Source organism: Enhydra lutris, unplaced genomic scaffold (assembly GCF_002288905.1).
Source record: "Enhydra lutris kenyoni isolate GAN:26980312 unplaced genomic scaffold, ASM228890v2 scaffoldscaffold45, whole genome shotgun sequence".
In the NCBI taxonomy this organism is placed as follows: Eukaryota; Metazoa; Chordata; class Mammalia; order Carnivora; family Mustelidae; genus Enhydra; species Enhydra lutris.
Window position 1 is genome coordinate 739,515 of NW_019154129.1, and position 18,875 is coordinate 758,389.

General features: G+C 43.7%; 1 protein-coding gene across 1 annotated transcript in view; it reads right to left on the reverse strand.

The window, feature by feature from the left end:
• LOC111156236 (IQ motif containing K) overlaps positions 1–18,875 on the reverse strand; it is a 122,574-nt gene that overhangs the window by 67,858 nt on the left and 35,841 nt on the right. Inside the window, exon 7 of the mRNA XM_022516987.1 lies at positions 1,827–1,911. Within this exon, the coding sequence (XP_022372695.1) occupies positions 1,827–1,911 (85 nt within the window). The remainder of the gene's footprint in view (positions 1–1,826; positions 1,912–18,875) is intronic.

An 18,875-nucleotide genomic window follows, 5' to 3' on the forward strand; every position in this document is an offset into this window, starting at 1 on the left:
TTCACCTCGCTTGGGCGTCCCGGAACTTCAGCTAACCCGCTAATGTTCAATCATGAAGGAAAAAGACCACAGGTATAAAATATGTATGAAATGCTGAAAACCTATGTCATCAAAAGTTCTATCTAAATCGTGGGGTATAATAGAGGGTTTTATCATCGGTTTTTAACTCCTTGGGAGCAAATGGCTCCTTGTAATGTCTGAGTCTATTAATTAACCTCCACACCTGACTTCAACCCATGGGTTCAGGAATGTGCGATGTACAAAGGGAGTGGAGTGATCGGACAATATTGCCCGAGACAGAAGGAAGCTCCTTGTAATAAAGGACAAGTCCCACTTAATGGTCACTTAACAAATATTTTGCTTGTTGATTTAGTAATTGTGTCTCATTAGAATAAATCTGACTTCTTCATGGAGAACAGTTTGCTGATGTGTTCCCCTCAGCCTGCTTCTCCTGTGGTAATTCTGAAGAGTGCATCAACGTGCATCTTGGGTTTCCTTGTAAACCCATGGAGACCTTCTCTGTGGTGATCTACCTCCCCTGAAATCAATTCTAAACTCACTCCACTGATGTCTAACACTCAGATTTGGATGGAGACATGCTTCTACCTAGAATGGGAGCTTCATGTTTACCTGGAAGCTTGTTTTTACTTTTTTTTTTTTTAAGATTTTATTTATTTATTTATTTGACAGAGAGTGACACAGCGAGAGCGCGAACACAAGCAGGGGGAGTAGCAGAGGGAGAAGCAGGCTTCCCACCAAGCAGGGAGCCTGATGTGGGGCTCAATCTCAGGACCCTGGGATCATGACCTGAGCCAAAGGCAGATGCTTAACAACTGAGCCACCCAGGCGCCCCTACCTAGAAAGCTTCTTAACATTGATACAATGTTATCGAACAGGATGTACACTTTTTAGCACGAGATACACATACCATTCTCATATGTATTTGGTAAGAATTTTTCAAAGCAAATCCTTCCTGAAGAGCCACATGACAATATGGATCAGGAATTTTAGAAAGGAACTCACCTTTTGACCTAGAAATTCTACTTCTACAATTCGTCCTACATAAACAACCAGACAAATGTGCAAAGATGCATCCACGAAGGTATCTATTACAGCATTTATTAGATTAATGATAAACTGGGAAAAACCAATGGCTAGAAATGAAAGGTTTCAAAAGAAAAGGTTACTTCTAGCATATGATACATGTTTATATATATATCTATCTTTTAAGGTTTTTTAAGCTTTATTGTATTTTTTTCATTTGAATTCCAGTGTAGTGAACATGCAGTGTTATATAAATTTTAAGTGTACAATATAGCCATTTGATGGTTCCATATATGACTCAGTGCTCAGCAAGATAAATGTACTCTTAATCTCCTTCAACCATTTTGCCTACCCCCTACCCTACCCATTAAGATTTTTAAGGTTTGGAAAATTTTACACCAAAATGCCAACAATTACTTTGGGGTAATAGTTTCAGTGCCTCAAAAATTTTTATTTGCTCTACCTGAGTAATTTTCTATTTCTTTTTTCTAAAATGAACATGGTATTGCTCTTTGCATGTATATAATATTATTTTTTAGGTAATACAGGCCAGTAAACCCAACATTAAAAGGTTGGAGGGTACTTTTAATGACAACTGCAACACAAGTTTTGGTAAAAATTCTAAATCACTCTTTGTATTTTACAGAGAGTCCTATTTCTGAGGTTTGGATGTTAGCTGTAGTACCCTCTATTTCAAATTCATCTAACAGTTTTCCCATGGGCCCTCCACATCACAAAAATTCCCCATCAGGCCAAACGCCATAATTGCACATGACTCTTACCAGATAGGCTCTCCAGAAGGATTGAATGCACAGCGCTGCCTCTTCTTCTGTCAGCAGGAGGGAGAGTGGGATCGGCGGCCGGGGGCTGAAAAGCAATCAAATGGTCATATGCCCATGAGAATCCATCCTTCAGCCTCGGTGAGCCCTTTGACAACATAATGGCCTCTCTGATTAAGCGCCTCATCCATTTCCATTCTTAGAAAGCAACAATGCCAGTTTTGATAGAGAAGTTTAGCCTTGAGTTATCGCGTTTAATTTTAAAATCTGAGATGGATTCATTTTGCTTTGTTTTTAACCAGGGTACTCTGAAATCACTGTGAGCCTGCTCTGTTCTGAAAGGCTCCAGCTGCTAGAGCTGCATGTGAGTCCTAAAGGTGGGACATCCGTAAGGCTATATGGATGTAAAACAGAAGACAAAGCAGGAGCAGCTCTTAAATACTGCATTATGACTGAGACATAATAAAGGATTCTTTTTCTACCATTCTACTGAAGGGAAATTAAGCAGTTCATCTCTTTCTTGAAGGCAAAATTATTGGAATTTATCTCTGATAAATTGTGTGCGCATTCCAGTTTAATGTGGCTTGAGTTCGGGCGTATATTTTTTTTAAAGATTTTTTTAAAATTTATTTGACAAAGAGAGATCACAAGTAGGCAGAGAGGCAGGCAGAGAGAGGGGGGAGGCAGGCTCCCCACTGAGCAGAGAGCCCGATGCAGGGCTCAGTCGCTGGACTCTGAGACCATGACCTGAGCCGAAGGCAGAGGCTTTAACCCACTGAGCCACCCAGGCACCCCTTGGGCATATTTTTAAGTTAAGTTCTGTTACTACATCTTAATAGGCAATAAAATATCTCAAGTGCTGGGTCAGTTGACATTATTTGCTCTTGTGGGATTTCTCAGATTGTGATGGGATGTTTGATCATAGATAACACATTTGAAAATCATGGCGAAATGCTCTTTTCCTCCCCCCTCCCCTTAAAAGTTGCATAGAGAGACTAACTCCTGACAAGATCTTAGAAGTATGATTTAATTCTGGTTCCTTCTGTTTCTCTAAAGCTCAGCTGCCTCTGGAAAGCCAAGTTAAGCCTTTTTAGAAATGAGTACAAAGAAATAAACCTCAGAAAAGATGCGGGTCACATGGAGGCTGCTCCCAGGATCCTGCTTTGAATTTGCAAGTGAGGGGTTCCTAAGTTACCAGGCCTCAGAGTTCTCCCTAACAATAGCCATCATTTGAGTTTATAGTAACTCCCATCATACAGAGAGGCTGACTGACCGACCCAAGGTCACACAGCTTGTAGGTGGCCTAGCTGGGATCTGAGTCCAGACCCACTGGATCCCAAAGCCTAGGTAGGCTTCCCTCTCAATGCTCTGCCGACACCAGACTTTCCCTGGGCAAACACTCGCAGATGCGGAGCCTGGCCCAGACTGCAAAGCTAAGATGCAACATTGCATGATTCTCCAGGATGTGTGGTTTTATTTCCCTTTAAACTCTGATTTAAAAACAACACAACCCACCCTTGATATAGTATGTTTGTTTGAATGAATGAATGAATGTGCTTTTGAATTATTCCAGTAACAAAGAAATCAAAGCCCAGAAGAATCTTGGGGTCACTGAGATCATTTCAAGGGAGTGTGGAATTGTTGCCAGGTTCTGGGTCTTGGGCTGGGCGGGCCCTTTCAGAGACACCAAGTAAAGAAGATTCTTCTATGTCTTTGGAGAGATAATGACACCCTCAAAATGATAGCATTGTTAGAAACCTTTCCCTAATGTTCTGTTTCATTTTTATTTGCATGATGTGGTGGCTTTTTAAAATTTTTGTTTGGTTCTCTTTTTGTTTTCACTTCTTCTTGCCTAATATCTGGCTCTCTGGGTTGCAGTGGAGTATTCATATTTTGCTGGAGGCCTGTTTTCCACAGTAAATGTCTGTGCTTATCCATTGTCCTCATTCTTGGAATCTCAGTTGTATGACACCAACAGATCATATCCCTGAAGTAATTCTCTTCCACTAGTTAAAAATCAATGGCTTCCAGAGACACCTTGTGTTTCTAAGGATACTTGGTGTGCTGGCAATGGATTTACAAGACTCACATTATTGTGCATTAATACTAGCTGATATTTACCAAGAGCTTTCTGGATTCCCCTCCTATAAGCATTGCTCCTTGTGTTCCAGCCACACTGGCCCTTTTCACCTCTTCAAAAGTGCCCTCCCACCTCAGGGCCTTTGCAGAGGGGCTTTCGTCTGCCTCCAATATCCCCCTACCCCAGCCAGGGGCATTGTGTACAGCTGTGCAGGTTGCTGCTTAAAGACACCCAGCCCGCAGGCCAGATGGCACTGAAACCCAGGCCATGTTCAGGGTGTGAGGCCCATCTGACCTATGGCAGGCACACCTTCTCCTAACTTGCTTAAAACCTTAAGGTTGGAGGTGAGGGGGCTGACACTTCTTCATCCTGGTTCACTCTTACCCTTTCTTCTGATTATGGAAAGGTGTTCTTTGATTAGGTTAGGACCCAGTGGAGCTCTGCGTAATCTTCCTTCCTAGTTCTTGGCCCAAATCGGAGCTGTAACTCTGTGTGGTTATCTAATGAATGCCCCAATCGTCAACTGGACTGAAAGCTCCACGAGGGCAGAGACCAGGCCTGTGTTTGCTCCTCCTGGTAGTCCCAATGCTTAGGAATTATTCCAGAATCAAAGACATCAAAGCCAGGGAGAACCTTAGGGGTGGGGACACCATTTTTAGTGGGTACTTGATAAATGTTTGTGGAATGAGCCTCTCTGCCTGGCACAGCGTCCTAAGTGCTTTCCATACATTATTTCATTAAATCCTCACAGTATCACTGTTGGTGGGAGTGCAAGTTGGTGCAGCCACTCTGGAAAACAGCATGGAGTTTCCTCAAAAAGTTGGAAATAGAGCTACCCTATGACCCAGCAATTGCACTACTGGGTATTTACCCTAAAGATACAAATGTAGTGATCCGAAGGGGCACGTGCACCTGAATGTTTATAGCAGCAATGTCCACAATAGCCAAACTATGGAAAGAACCTAGATGTCCATCAACAGACGAATGGATAAAGAAGATGTGGTATATATACACAATGGAATACACACTATGCAGCCATCAAAAGAAATGAAATCTTGCCATTTGCGACGACGTGGCTGGAACTAGAGGGTATCATGCTTAGCGAAATAAGTCAATCGGAGAAAGACAACTATCATATGATCTCCCTGATATGAGGAAGTGGAGATGCAACATGGGGGGTTTGGGGGGTAGGAAAAGAATAAATGAAACAAGATGGGATCAGGAGGGAGACAAACCATAAGTGACTCTTAATCTCACAAAACAAACAGAGCGTTGCTGGGGGGAGGGGGGGAGGGAGAGGGGGGGTGGGGTAATGGACATTGGGGAGGGTATGTGCTATGGTGAGTGCTGTGAAGTGTGTAAACCTGGTGATTCACAGACCTGTACCCCTGGGGATAAAAATACATTAAATGTTTATTAAAAAATAAAAATTAAAAAAAATCCTCACAGTATCAGTAATGATCGATTGTTATCCTTCTTTTGGAATGAAGAAACTGGCCGTGATCGTATAGTGGTTAGTACTCTGCGTTGTGGAATGAAGAAACTGAGGCACAGAGGTGTGAAGTGACTCATTCGAGGTCACTGACCATATCTTGCTGAGAATCTTTTGGCCCGGGAAGCACAGGGATTGGCCTAAGGAGAAGAGAAGGCAGCTCACAAGGTCACTGATGAGGAATTCAGGGTCTCACAGCTGTGTGTATTTAATAGAAGAAAACACAGTCATTTGCCTAGAAGAAAAAATGGGGGTGGGGGGTGGGGGTGTCGTGATCACAGAAAATGCCCTCTTCATTAATTCTTACAGAAATAACTTGGCAGGTATTCATTTGTCTGACGTTCCACGGGGAAATCTGATGTCAGGACCGCAGAACAAAGTGGTTTGCCACTTGTATCTGAGGGGAGATTTGATGGCGCCTTTCTGTTCGGCAGCAATATTCCTGCCTTAAGTATATTTTTTTCTACTGATGTCATGAAATCCTCAAAGTAACCGTATTCCTGTTTCGGAATAGCAGTAGGAAAGGAGAACTGCAAATCTTGGGACAACAGGCTGGGTCAGCCCGACAAAGGGCTTTCACCGGTAATGAAACCTCGAATGGCTTTGCATCACAATGAATCTCCAAAAAGCAAAATGAGATTTCTAATAGGCCTTTAAGCAGTAATATGAGGCCACCTTTAGTGACATCCCTGCTTTCATGGCTAAATAATGGGGTGCTGTCTCGTTCCCAAACCAAGAATAAGCATGAGAGAGCCAGTGTAAATCAGGCCAAATGAAAAGGACTTAATCTCCCGAGAGTAGTCCCTGGGAATTATCAATCATTTCAGCAGGCCAGCTTGAAGGGATAGAAGCCACGTCAGGCCCTTTTCTCTCTTTTGGAATCAGTGCAACTGGCTTCAGGTCAAATAAAACTAGAGGCGGAGTAGAGGCGACCGCTCATCGTTGGGGAACTCAGGTGGGGGATGATGGGCCATGTCAGTCAAAGGAGAAGGCAGCACCGGAGGCTTCCCCCTCAAGAGATTCCCCAGAGCAGACAGGTTTGTGTGTTTCTTTTCTTTTCTTTTTTTTTTTTTTAGATTTTTTTATTTTTTTGACACAGAGAGAGAGAGAGAGAGAGAGATCACAAGTAGGCAGAAAGGCAGGCAGAGAGAGGGGGTGGGGGGGGAAGCAGGCTCCCTGCTGAGCAGAGAGTCTGATGCGGGGGCTCGATCCCAGGACCCTGAGACCTTGACCTGAGCTGAAGACAGAGGCCCAACCCACTGAGCCACCCAGGCACCCCAGGTTTGTGTGTTTCTACCAGCAAAACAGAACCACTAAGTATGTTTTTAAGACCTGACTTGCTGGTAATGCTCATTTGTCATATCCTTTTCCTTTTTCCAGAAAAAGATTTATTTATTTATTTTTAGAAAGAGAGCATGAGTGGGAGTGGCAGAGGAAGAGGGAGAGAGAGAATCGCAAGCGGGCTCCAACTCGGGGCCTGATCTCACAACACTGAGATCATGACCTGAGTGGAAGTTAGGAGTCTGACGCTCAACCGACTGCACCCCCCAGATGCTCCCCTTTTCTTTTTTTCTTAAATGTGAATCAAATATATTTGAACCGTAAGAATTGATGCCATAATCCTGGGAATTTATTTTTCTGATTCTGTGTGTATGCATAAACCCACACAATTGCTTCCTCCCTTTTGGGTGCTAAGTAAAAGATTTGCAGGATCTAAAGAAGACACAGCATGCTTTCAAAATACACAAGGGAATCTGAGAAGTCAGTCTTTAAAAATCTCTGCATCCAGTTCTAAAACAAGAGGGACCATCCCAAAGTGGCATTTAAACAGAATAAAGTAGAAAGGAGAAAAGCTTGCTTTATATTGAAAACCGAATCTTGGAATCCAAATTCTATCCGCATTTCATTAGGTAAGAGATTATTGTTTTCTTGGAACGTGAGAGCACAATCCTGATGCAAAGCCATTTACAAAATGACACAGGCCCTAAATCAACCATCATTTATACAGTCTTTCAAGGGCCTCGTATCTGAAAATATCTACCCATTGTAAACAGCCTTAGAGATTATCCAGTCCCTGCCCTTGGCCTAAATGAGTTTCCCAAACATTCTGTTGGAGGCATTAGTCTTGAGTAATAAACTCCAAATATTTGGAAGAAGTACAATAGAGGTTCTCTGGAATGGGGTGTCCAGATATACGGTGACCAGCCTAGGACAGACTCCTTTCTGTGATGGGAGCAACAGCTCTGAAAGCCAGTAGGGGAGAGCCAGCCACATTTCTCTCCAGCAGCCTTAACATGTGTTTAGAAACCATGGTTACTAGGATGTGATCTGGCTTTCGCCCCCTCACTAATTCCACCCTGGGAGACCGACAAGCAGTTATTACCCCAGCATCAAGCTGAATCACCTAAGTCAAACACAGAATCGACTCCCATTTTGCCAGCCCCATCATCGGAATTGGCATATGGGGCCAGTCAACAGAGCTCCCCTAATGATGCGAGGAGGCCAGGTGCCCACCCCGCAGATACAGCCATCTTGAAAATCAGGGTTGTGATACTCAAAAATGCGTTTTGAAAAACATGTCCAGAGTGCTGTGCTCTTTGATCTCTCTCTCTCTCTCTCTTTTTTTTAAGATTTTGTTTATTTGACAGACAGAGATCATAAGTAGGCAGAGAGGCAGGCAGAGAGAGAGAGAGGAGGAAGCAGTCTCTCTGCCAAGCAGAGAACCCGACGCAGGACTCGATCCCAGAACCCTGAGACCATGACCTGAGCCGAAGGCAGAGGTTTTAACCCACTGAGCCACCCAGGTGCCCTCTTCGGTCTCTTTTTAATGGGTTACGTGTTTTCTCTAATGGGACTCAAAGAAAACCTGAAGGAGACCTACCTCCTTCCCAGTCTCCCTCCTTCCACTCCAGAACACGAGCCTGGGCAAGGGTGAGCGTCTGGGAAGGGCAAACCACCTCCCTCTTCACGGCTTCCAAATCTTTTACAGGGGATCTTAACTTGTTTTGTGCCATGGACCCCTTTTTATGCTGGCAGTTTGGATTTCTTCTCTAAATAATATTTAATGAAATATGAAAGTAAATATTTCAAAGCAAACCAATGATATTGCAACACAGTTTTCAAAAATATTTTTAAAAACCCAGTTGGTGATATAATAATACATATGCCTCTAGAGTGTGCAGTGAGTAAGAAGAACTAATAGGAGGTCAATTAACTAATGTTATTTGGAAAAGTGACAGGAGTAAATGATATTTCAGGATTATTGCAACAACTAGATTGGGATGTCAAAAAATCTGATTGCAATTAGTGATGAAGACACTGGTACTGTGGACACTCCTGAGGTTTGTTGCCCTCGTTGATAATTAAAAGTGAGACTAAATCTCAGTTAGAGGCTAATGAAAACAGAGAGGCAATTTGTCCTCCTTCAAAGTTCAGGGACCCCTGAATTACCGACAGCTGTGGCTAGAGTTAGAGAAGAGGAGGAAGATGAGGTTTACATCTGGAATGAGATTGAGGACTAAAGATTTAAAACTAAACGGGACGAATTCCAATGAAATGAGACCATCTAAAAACAGAGAGTGACCAGGAACTTAGGGAATCTGTCCAAAAAGCTATTTAAAGGGCTGCCTCCCAGATGGAAGGGAGATGGTAGGGCAGTTACTGGGGGAAAAAATGAAAAGGAAGTTTCATATTAAAAGAAAAAGATTTATTTATTTATTTGAAAGACAGAGTGCGCTCAAGCCTGCATGTGGCGGTGGGGGGAGGGGGCGGTGACAGGGAGGGGCAGAGGGAGAGAATCTTCAAGCACACTCCTCACAGAACACAGAGCCTGATGCGGGGCTCTGTTCCATGACCCATGAGGTCATGACCTGAGCCGAAACCAAGAGCCCAACACTTAATCGACTGGGCCACCCAGGTGTCCTGAAACCTTCATATTTTTATTCCCCCAAAGTTGTAATTTTTCCATAAAGCCCTTAAATTTTCAAAACAGAACTCTAATTTCTGCCAGTCCATTTCAGTAATTGGATCTCCATTCAGCCGGTTGCTCAGGCCTAAAACCTCCAGGTCATACTTGACTTCTCTCACCCTACATACAATCCATCAACAAGTCTTCTTGGTTCCAACATCAAAATACCCCAAATCCAACCTTTTCTTGTCTCCCGCACTCCAAGCTGCCATCCCCTGTCTGTCTGTGCTAGGATCCCCAACTGGCCACTTGTATTGTTAGAGTTGACTGATCAACTCCCCTGCCAGCCGCCAGAGTAAAGTTTTTTACAAGATTTATTTATTTATTTGAGAGAAAGAGAGAGAGAAAGAGTGAGTGAATGTGTGTGTGTGTGAGAGAGAGACAGACAGACCGACAGACAGAGAGCATGGGGAGGGGCAGAAGGAGAGGGGGAGAGGATCTCAAGCAGGCTTCCAGCTGAGCACAGAGCTTGACATGGGGCGAGATCCCAGGACCCTGAGATCATGAACTGAGCCAAAATCAAGAGTCGGATGTTCTTTTTTTTTTTTTTTTTTTCAGATTTTATTTATTTATTTGACAGACTGAGATCTCAAGTAGGCAGAGAGGCAGGCAGAGAGAGAGAGAGGGGAGGAAGCGGGCTCCCTGCTGAGCAGAAAGCTCAATGCGGGGCTTGATCCCAGGACCCTGGGATCATGACCCGAGCCAAAGGCAGAAGCTTTAACCCACTGAGCCACCCAGGCGCCCCCAGAGTGATCTTCTTAAAAGATAAATCAGATTCCCTCTATCTTCTGCTCAAAACCCTCTAAAAGTTTTCTGCACACTCAGAGGAAAAAAAGTAAAAGCATACTCTTTACCATGGTACTCAAAGACCCACCTACCCAAGTTGGGTACAACCTAGCCTGCCTGTCTGGCTTTATTTCCTACCACTCTCTCGGCCTCCCTCATCTCCTGTTGTCTCAGTAGTTAAGTTTGTTCCCATCTCAGGGCCTTCAGATTGGCTGTTCTCTTCACCTGGAACGCTCTTCCTTCTGATCTTTGTAAGGCTGGCTTAAGGTCTCTGGGCAAATGCTACCTCCTTAGAGAAGTATAACTTCCTTGGCTTCTCAAGGCAGCGGCAGCCCTCACCACAGCCCTGGGATGCTCTATCCACTTCCACTGCTTTATTTTTCCTGGAGCTCCTGGGTCTTCTATACATTATACGATACGTTTGTTAGCTTAGTCTTTGACTGTCTTCCCACTAAAATGTAAACTTTATGGGGGCCAAGACTTTCTCTCTCTTGTTCTCCACTCTATCTATAGTACCTAGAAAAGTGCCTGGAAAAAAAAAATAAGCATTCAGTAAGGTGTTTTTTTTTTTTTTTTTTTTTTAGGGAGAAGCCGACTCCCCGCCTGATCAGGGAGCCAGATGCGGGGCCCAATCCCAGGACCATGGGATCAAGACCTGAGCCAAAGGCAGATGCCCAACCATCCGAGCCACCCAGGCACCCTATCAGTAAGTATTTTTGAAAGAATGAATATTATTTTTTTTTAAAGATTTTATTTATTTGCCAGAGAGAGAGAGAGAGAGAGCGAGAGAGAGAGCAAGCGAGTACACACAAGCAGGCAGAGGCAGCGAGAGAAGCAGGTTCCCTGCCGAGCAAGGAGCCCGATGTGGGACTCAATCCCAGGACCCTGGGATCATGACCTGAGCCGAAGGCAGCGGCTTAACCCACTGAGCCACCCAGGCGTCCCATGAAAGAATGAATATTATTATAGGTAAGAAAACAGGGGCGCCTGGGTGGCCCAGTTGGTTAAGCATCCAACTCTTGGTTTCAGCTCATGTCATGATCAGCTGGTGAGGGGATCAAGCCCCGAGTCAGGCTCCCTGCTCAGCTGGGAGTCTGCATCCCTTCTGCCCCTCCCTCTGCTCGTGCTCTCTCTCAAATAAATATACAAATTAAAAAAAAAAAAAAGAACACAGAACTTTCCTTACTGTCAGGATTTATCGGTGGTAGATCAGATTTTGGTCTTTCTCTTGCTTGGTTATTTGGCCGTCCACATTTCATCTTGCTAAAGGAGTGACCAGTATTCTCCTAAGATTAAGGATAAAATGAAAGCTGTCATTCTTTGGACACCTACTCTGAGCCCTCTACAATGGTGTCTTTAATTTTTATCTGCTCATCATACTCTCCCCTTTCTTGTGGCATCAGCCCTCAGATTTTGCTTTGACAGCTCACCTCCCTGTGTTAGGGGGAATGTGGGTCACAGCACATTACCCACCCATGTCCAAGGAGTATGTCTGACACCCAAGCTTAGCCAAGCAGATGCTATTTCCCTAGACTGTGAATTTTTTTTTAAAGATTTTATTTATTTATTTGGAAGAGAGACAGAAAGCATGAGCAGAGAGAGGGAGAAGCAGACTCCCCGCCGAGCAGAGAACCCAATGTGGGGCTCGATCCCAGGACACTTAGATCATGACCTGAGCCAAAGGCAGACGACCAACCGACTGAGCCACCCAGGCACCCCTAGAATGTGAATCTTGAGTGGACTGGCAGAGACTACGGGATGCTTCCTGGCAGTGTTATCATGAAAATATGGGTCTCTGCTTGCCGGATCCCTACACCTGCTTTCTAAGCCAGGTCCTTGCCTTTTCCTTCATGTTTGTGAGTTGTCTTTTTTCTTCCAGTATATACCCTTTTCCTTAAGTAGCCTTTAAATTTCTGTTGCTTGTGACAAAGCACTCTGATACCCTGATACCATCTTAAACCCCACGACCACCCTGTATTGCCATCCCCAAGTAACAGAAGAAAGGACCACGGCTTGTGAAGGGTTTGTTCCAGGTTGCCTGACCGGCAACATCTTTCCCAAGATGTCCTCAACCAATTCCCAGACTTTTGAATATTTATGTCCCCTTATATGATGAAAGACACTTCATAGAATTGATTCAGTTAAGAATTTTGAGATTATCCTGGGTTATCAGGTGGGCCAATGATGTAGTCACAAGTATCCTTGGGAGAGGGACGCGGAGGGAGATGCTACTACAGAAGTAGATGCGACAATGGACACCAGAGGTCAGGGTTATGCAAAGGGGTCACGCAGCCTGTAGAATACAGGGAGCCTCCAGAAATTACAGTAGGCAAGAAAACAAGTTTTCCTCCAGAAGCTCCAGAATGAATTGAATCTAGAATGAATGAATCTAGAATTGAATGAATCTAGCCTCCAAAACTAGAATAAGTTTGTGTGGTTTTAAGCCACCAGTTTTGTGGTAGTTTATTAGCCAGCTCTGGAAAACTAATACACCAACTAATAAATGGCAGAGCTCACACTGGAACCCAGACTTGTCTGCCACGCTCCTTCACACAGGCTCCCTGAGTTTATTCCCAGTCACCTAGAGACAAGAGGAAGAAAGAAAGGAAGCGGGGCTGTGTGACTCAGAGAAAGGGCCACCCACGTGCCAAACCTCCAGCAAGAAAGAGACGCTTAGAGGATTTATGCATCCAGCATGTCCCAAATTCAGGAAATAGCTCTCCTTCCTTCCTATATGCTAATATAAAGAGCAAAGATGATTTATTATCCTCATGAGACTCCTGACCTCTGAAGTTACCCTTCTATAAGACAAAATAAAATAAAATTATTTTTTTCCTGGGGCGCCTGTGTGGCTCAGTCAGTTAAGCATCCAACTCTTGATTTTGGCTCAAGTCGTGATCTCGGGGTCGTGAGATCAAGCCCCATATTGGGCTCTGCATGGGACATGGAGCCTGCTTGAGATTCTCACTCTCTTTCCATCTGCCTCTCCCCACTCACACACTCTGTCTTTAAAAAAAGAAAAAAAAAAGATGTTTTCCTTTCCACAGGGTATGACAGCAAATTTTCTGCTGTGCCATTTAATTATGATCTTTAGTGCAACACGCGTGCTATTTCCTGTGCCATTTAGAAAGTACGAGTGTTTTTCTTCCCACCATTAACTTTCACACAAACATGCCATCATATCACTGGTGCCTGTCCTCAAATGGCATGGTGACAGTTTTGTTTTCACCTCAGCTTTTGGTTATAAGATACCTTTCACTGACATGAAAGTATTGTGAATTTTTTTTTTCTTTTTGGTCTAAGGGTAGAACTTAGCTGAAAAGACATTTCACTCTAACCAAGCTTTTCTTTTCTAAAACACCATCTTTGTCTCATTGAAGGTCTCGGCTTTAATCATGTCTTTCATGAGCCTTCTCCCCTGGGGCATGGGACCAGATAGGCAGCAGGGAACTTTTGTTCCTTGTGCTTATTTAGTGATTTATTTTTGCAAATGAACCTGACCCATTCTTTCCAGTCAAAATAAAAAGTGAAACTTTTCTTATTCTCAATATCATAGCAAATAGTTTCATTGTTTCTGATTGGCTCTTGAGTCAGGACTCTATACCACGAAAGAGGATGATGCCAGATTCTTCAACAGGAGTAAAGCTATCAGGCAATATGATGTAATCCACAACCGTTGAAAGGTGGGGAAGAAAACAACCTCGTGGAACTCTGATTAGAGCATGCGGTAGATTGCGTTATTGGTCCCAGTTATTACTCTTTTCCCTGGAAGAGAATTGTGCGTCTCTACTCTGCCATATGGTTTGCAGTTTCTGCCTAGGGGGGGTGTCAATTTCCCCACAGCACTGCTAGTTGGCTTGGCCATGGACTTGCATTGGCCAATGAAATGTGAGCAGAAGAAATGCTTGCCACTGCATGGGTCAGCCATTGCTCTCCTCTCTCTGCCAGGAGAGTGAGGGGGCAGGCTGTTCCTTCATCCTGGGTCCTTGAATGAAAAACTACAAGGAAGCAAAGTGACATGCAGCTAACACAAAAAAGGGTGAAGAATAAACATCTGCCACCGTAAGGCACTGAGATCTGAGGGTTATTTGTTACTACAACAGACCTAGAGAGAGCTGACTAATTCAGAATACTGGTGGGAAGTTGGGACAATACCATGTAGGAGCACGTACAGGTTAGGACTCTTTCACTTGCAAGTATTAGAAACTTAAGTCAAGCTGTCTTAAGTAAAAAATTAAAAATTTTAAAAAAGGCTTAATTAGGGGCGCCTGGGTGGCTCAGTGGGCTAAGCCTCTGCCTTTGGCTCGGGTCATGATCTCGGGGTCCTGGGATCGAGCCCCACATTGTGCTCTCTGCTCAGCAGGGAGCCTGCTTTCCCCCTCTCCTCTGCCTGCTGCTCTGCCTACTTGTGATCTCTCTCTCTCTCTCTGTCAAATAAATACATAAAATCTTAAAAAAAAAAAAAAAGGCTTAATTAAGAGGGGTAGAACTGGCTTTAGGCATGGCCGTATAGAGAGGCCCAGAACAATGCCATAGAGTGAAACATCCATTTGAAAGATTTTTAGGTCTAGAGTTATTTAATTCTATGATTATCCTTGATTTTAAACCTTTCCTTTTCACTGTATAGTTTATTTAATAAACATGCTTATTTTGTATGTGATAAATCTTATTTTTATAAACCTAAGAAAAAATTTTAAGGGTTGTCAATGTCTATAAAAAATAACTACATAAAATACAGTTATTTAAAGAAAAAAATCACAGAAAAGAAATGGATAACTGAGAAAGGATGGACAGAGTGAAGAGTATGCTAAATTACGGGGAACCTGTAGGAGAAGGGCCCACCATTTATGTGAAAAGAGACTGGCAGCCACCCATGACAAATGACCCTAACCTACCAGCTGTGATCTGGCAGTATAATGACATCAAGCAACACAGACATCTGGGCCTGGTAGAATTTGTCTTACCAAGAACATTAAAATAGACCCATGCTCACATTTTAGATGGCTCCCCAGGCTGGTAGACAGGGTTCTCTGAGGCAACAAATGCTAACACACACATAATATACAGAGTACTATCTTCTATAGCAGCTGCACTCTGAAATCAGCACATAAGATGAAAATACCGTCTAGTCAAAATTTCCCCTTAACAAACCTTAAATTACCCATAGCATCTTTCAATTAGTGTCACATAGCTGGTGTTCTCCCAGTCTGAGCCCTGATCACTCTAAGTGCCAGGTGATCTAAGAGGCAGTGGAGCAGATGGGTTAACCATTCTTTTTTTTTTTTTTTTTAAGATTTTATTTATTTATTTGACAGAGAGAGAGAGATCACAAGCAGACAGAGAGGCAGGCAGAGAGAGAGGGGAAAGCAGGATCCCCGCTGAGCAGAGAGCCCGATGTGGGGCTCGATCCCAGGACCCTGAGATCATGACGTGAGCCGAAGGCAGAGGCTTAACCCACTGAGCCACCCAGGTGCCCCTGGGTTAACCATTCTTTATGGCATGGTATCAGCCCCCAGGCCGCCTGAGTTCAATCCCATCTTGTTCTTTGCTAGCTTGTGACCCCGGGCAGGTAAGTTATCTCTGTGCCACGTTTCTTTCTCTGAAATACGCTGTCATCGGGACCGCTAGTATTCATGGAATACCCAGTGTTCCCTTAGGGATCTTGGCCTCCCTTGAAGTTGGTTTGAGTTCAGGCTCTGTGAGGAGAGGCAAGAAGGTTAAGAACATTCTAGACAGAGAAGGTTAAGAACTAGGGTGCCTCTTCCTTTCTTTCTTTGCTTCAGTGACCTCAAAAATCATATATTCTAACTAGCTATAAACCAAAGGGCTGTCCAACCTGCGTCTGTCTTTGTACGAGCACAAAGTAAGCTGTTATTGAGTATTTCAGTGTTATTTACTTATTTTTAAATTTTTTAATGTATTTGAGAGGGAAAGCGAGTAAGAGAGAACATGAGAGGGGAGAAGGTCAGAGGAAGAGGCAGACTCCCCCTTGTCAGAGCTGGGAGCCCGATACAGGACTCGATCCCGGGACTCCGGGATCATGACCTGAGCTGAAGGCAGTTGCTTAACCTTCTGAGCCACCCAGGTGCCCCTCCACTGTTGTTTTTAACTGCAACCTAGCCTAACATGGCCTGATGAATACAAGGGGGTATAAAATTCCCTACTCTGTAGGATTGTTACCCAAGTTAAATTAGGTCTTATTTATCAATTGTTCAGAATAGTACCTGAGTAAACACCACAAAAACGCTTGGTTGGCAAGTAGTTATGTAGGCAGACAGACATACAGATAGACAAACAGAAGGAAGCAGTTGCCTTATGAGCCGCTCATGTTGCGAGGGGCACATAACACTGGGAACAACTAAGGAAAGAGCTGAGTCATGTGTCCTATTTGTGCTGAACCTCCAGAGTGGAATGGCAAGGGGAACTGCTTGAATTTTCAAAAATCTTATTTCCTTCTCTCTCTCTCTTTCCCCCAAAAACATACCACTGAATGAGTATAAATTAAGAACATGCATAGTGCAATCCAACTATACACAAAAACTGTCCATGAAGACAGGACCATGTTTATCTGTGTCATATTTCCACAGTGTAGAGTAAGAAGGCTTCTTTTTATCCAATAAGCAGTAGCCAACCAGCTTGTGAATGTGTCTGCTCTGTAATTTTAGAGCACATTTCAGCATTCAATACATATTAGCTGAATAAACCAACAAATAAATAACTCCCTTTAAATAGCTGGAACACAGCTGTTTGTATACGTATCAGTACTGGAAAAATGGTAGCCTCTTCATAGTTGCACCAGAATTCCTCTCGGGTAAAGAATTAGCTTTGTTTAGATGAAAGACCATTTTACAGATGAAAAAACTAAGGCTCAGAGAGATGAAGTCATCTCTGCCCAGCTAGAAACAGTGAAGCTTGGTCTGTAAGGTGGAGATGCGATTCCAGAGCCCAAGTTCCTAATCCCTACTTTTCCACAGTCGCCACTTTGTTCTCTAGGATACTCTTACACCACCTCTGACGGCTCCAGGATGTGGCCGGCTGTCATCTTCTCCAGCCCCTCCCCCGCCAGCCTTCTCAGATACTTCTGTATTCAAACTGATGGCACCTGCAACACCATGGCTTCCAGTCCACATGATTCCATGACCCCCACCTTCCACTGTGTCAGTCACTCAATAGAACAGCCGTATCTTAGAACAGGTTGTCCCTGAAGACTGTCATATCTCAATTTTTCAAATCCCCATTCTGATCTTAACCTCCTCTAATCCTTCCATCTTTCCCACTTACTCACATATATTTATTTTTTTTAAGATTATTCATTTATTTATTTGACAGACAGAGATCACAAGTAGGCAGAGAGGCAGGCAGAGAGAGAGGAGGAAGCAGGCTCCCTGCTGAGCAGAGAGCCCAATGCGGGGCTCGATCCCAGGACCCTGGGATCATGAGCTGAGCCGAAGGCAGAGGCTTTAACCCACTGAGCCACCCAGGCACACCTGTATTTTTAGTCCCTATGCAAGACTAGGATTTGAGAAGGTTACTGGTATCTAAAACAGAGCTCAGCAAACTATAGCCCATGGTCCAAATTTGGCCCATCACCTTTTTTTTTTTTTTTTTTTATATATTTTATTTATTTATTTGACAAAGAGATAGGGAGAGCAGGAACACAGGCAGGGGGAGTGGGAGAGGGAGAAGCAGGCTTCCCACCAAGCAGGGAGCCCAATGTAGGGCTCAATCCCAGGACCCTTGGATCATGATCGGAGTTGAAGGCAGACACTTAACGACTGAGCCACCCAGGCGCCCCGGACTCATCACCTATTTGTATAAATACAGTTGTACTGGAATCCAGACATCCCTGTTTATACACGCACTGCCTATAATTGCGTTCCTGCTACAATGGTTGAGTTGAAGTAATTGTAACAGAAACCATATGTAGCCTGCAAAACCTAAGAGATTTATCCTGCTCTACAAAAAGTATTTGTTAAAAGGAAAAGTATTACTGGAGCCATGGTCTGATCATGTTAACCCTCCTTCTCTTTGGTGCTGGGGAGAAGTGGATTTGGCATCAGAAGGAGGATGTGAAGGGCAAATGAGGCTGAGGTATGGGAACTGTTGGGGAGTCACGCACATTCAGAGCCAGGTGTCAGGAAGGGCGACCAATGCCTCCCCAGCACCACTCTCACTTGGTCCACGCCTGCTACTCTGGTCTTGCCCCCAGAGCCATTTTCCTTCCATGCCATTTGAGTTTCTCAGCATGATCACATGAAAACTCAGTGTTCCCCACTGTCTGTCACTCCAGCCACCTCCAGTGGAGAACAACTCTCAGCCCTCCCAGTTGACTCTGCCAGTCATAAGATACCTTCTTGCCCACGGTACATCCATCATTCAATCAAGCGGTCATGAGGAGCTTTGAAAAATCTCATTGTTTCTTTTCCTTTTAATTTTTTATTGTGGAAAATTTCAAAGACACAAAAAAAGGAGACAGAAAACAAAAATGAACCCAAGTCACCGTCAGCCAGCTTCAAATATACTGTTCTGCCTGTCAGTTATTGAATGTCACTCCCCCAACCCTGTCCACAGACATTATAATACTTCATCTTTCATTCATAAATATTGTAGCATGTTTCTCTAAAAGGTAATAACTTTTTAAAATCATGACTATGAAGTGATTATACCTTAAATAAAAGAACAATAATTCTTTACATCATCAGCTGCCTCCTAATTTTTCTTTCTTTG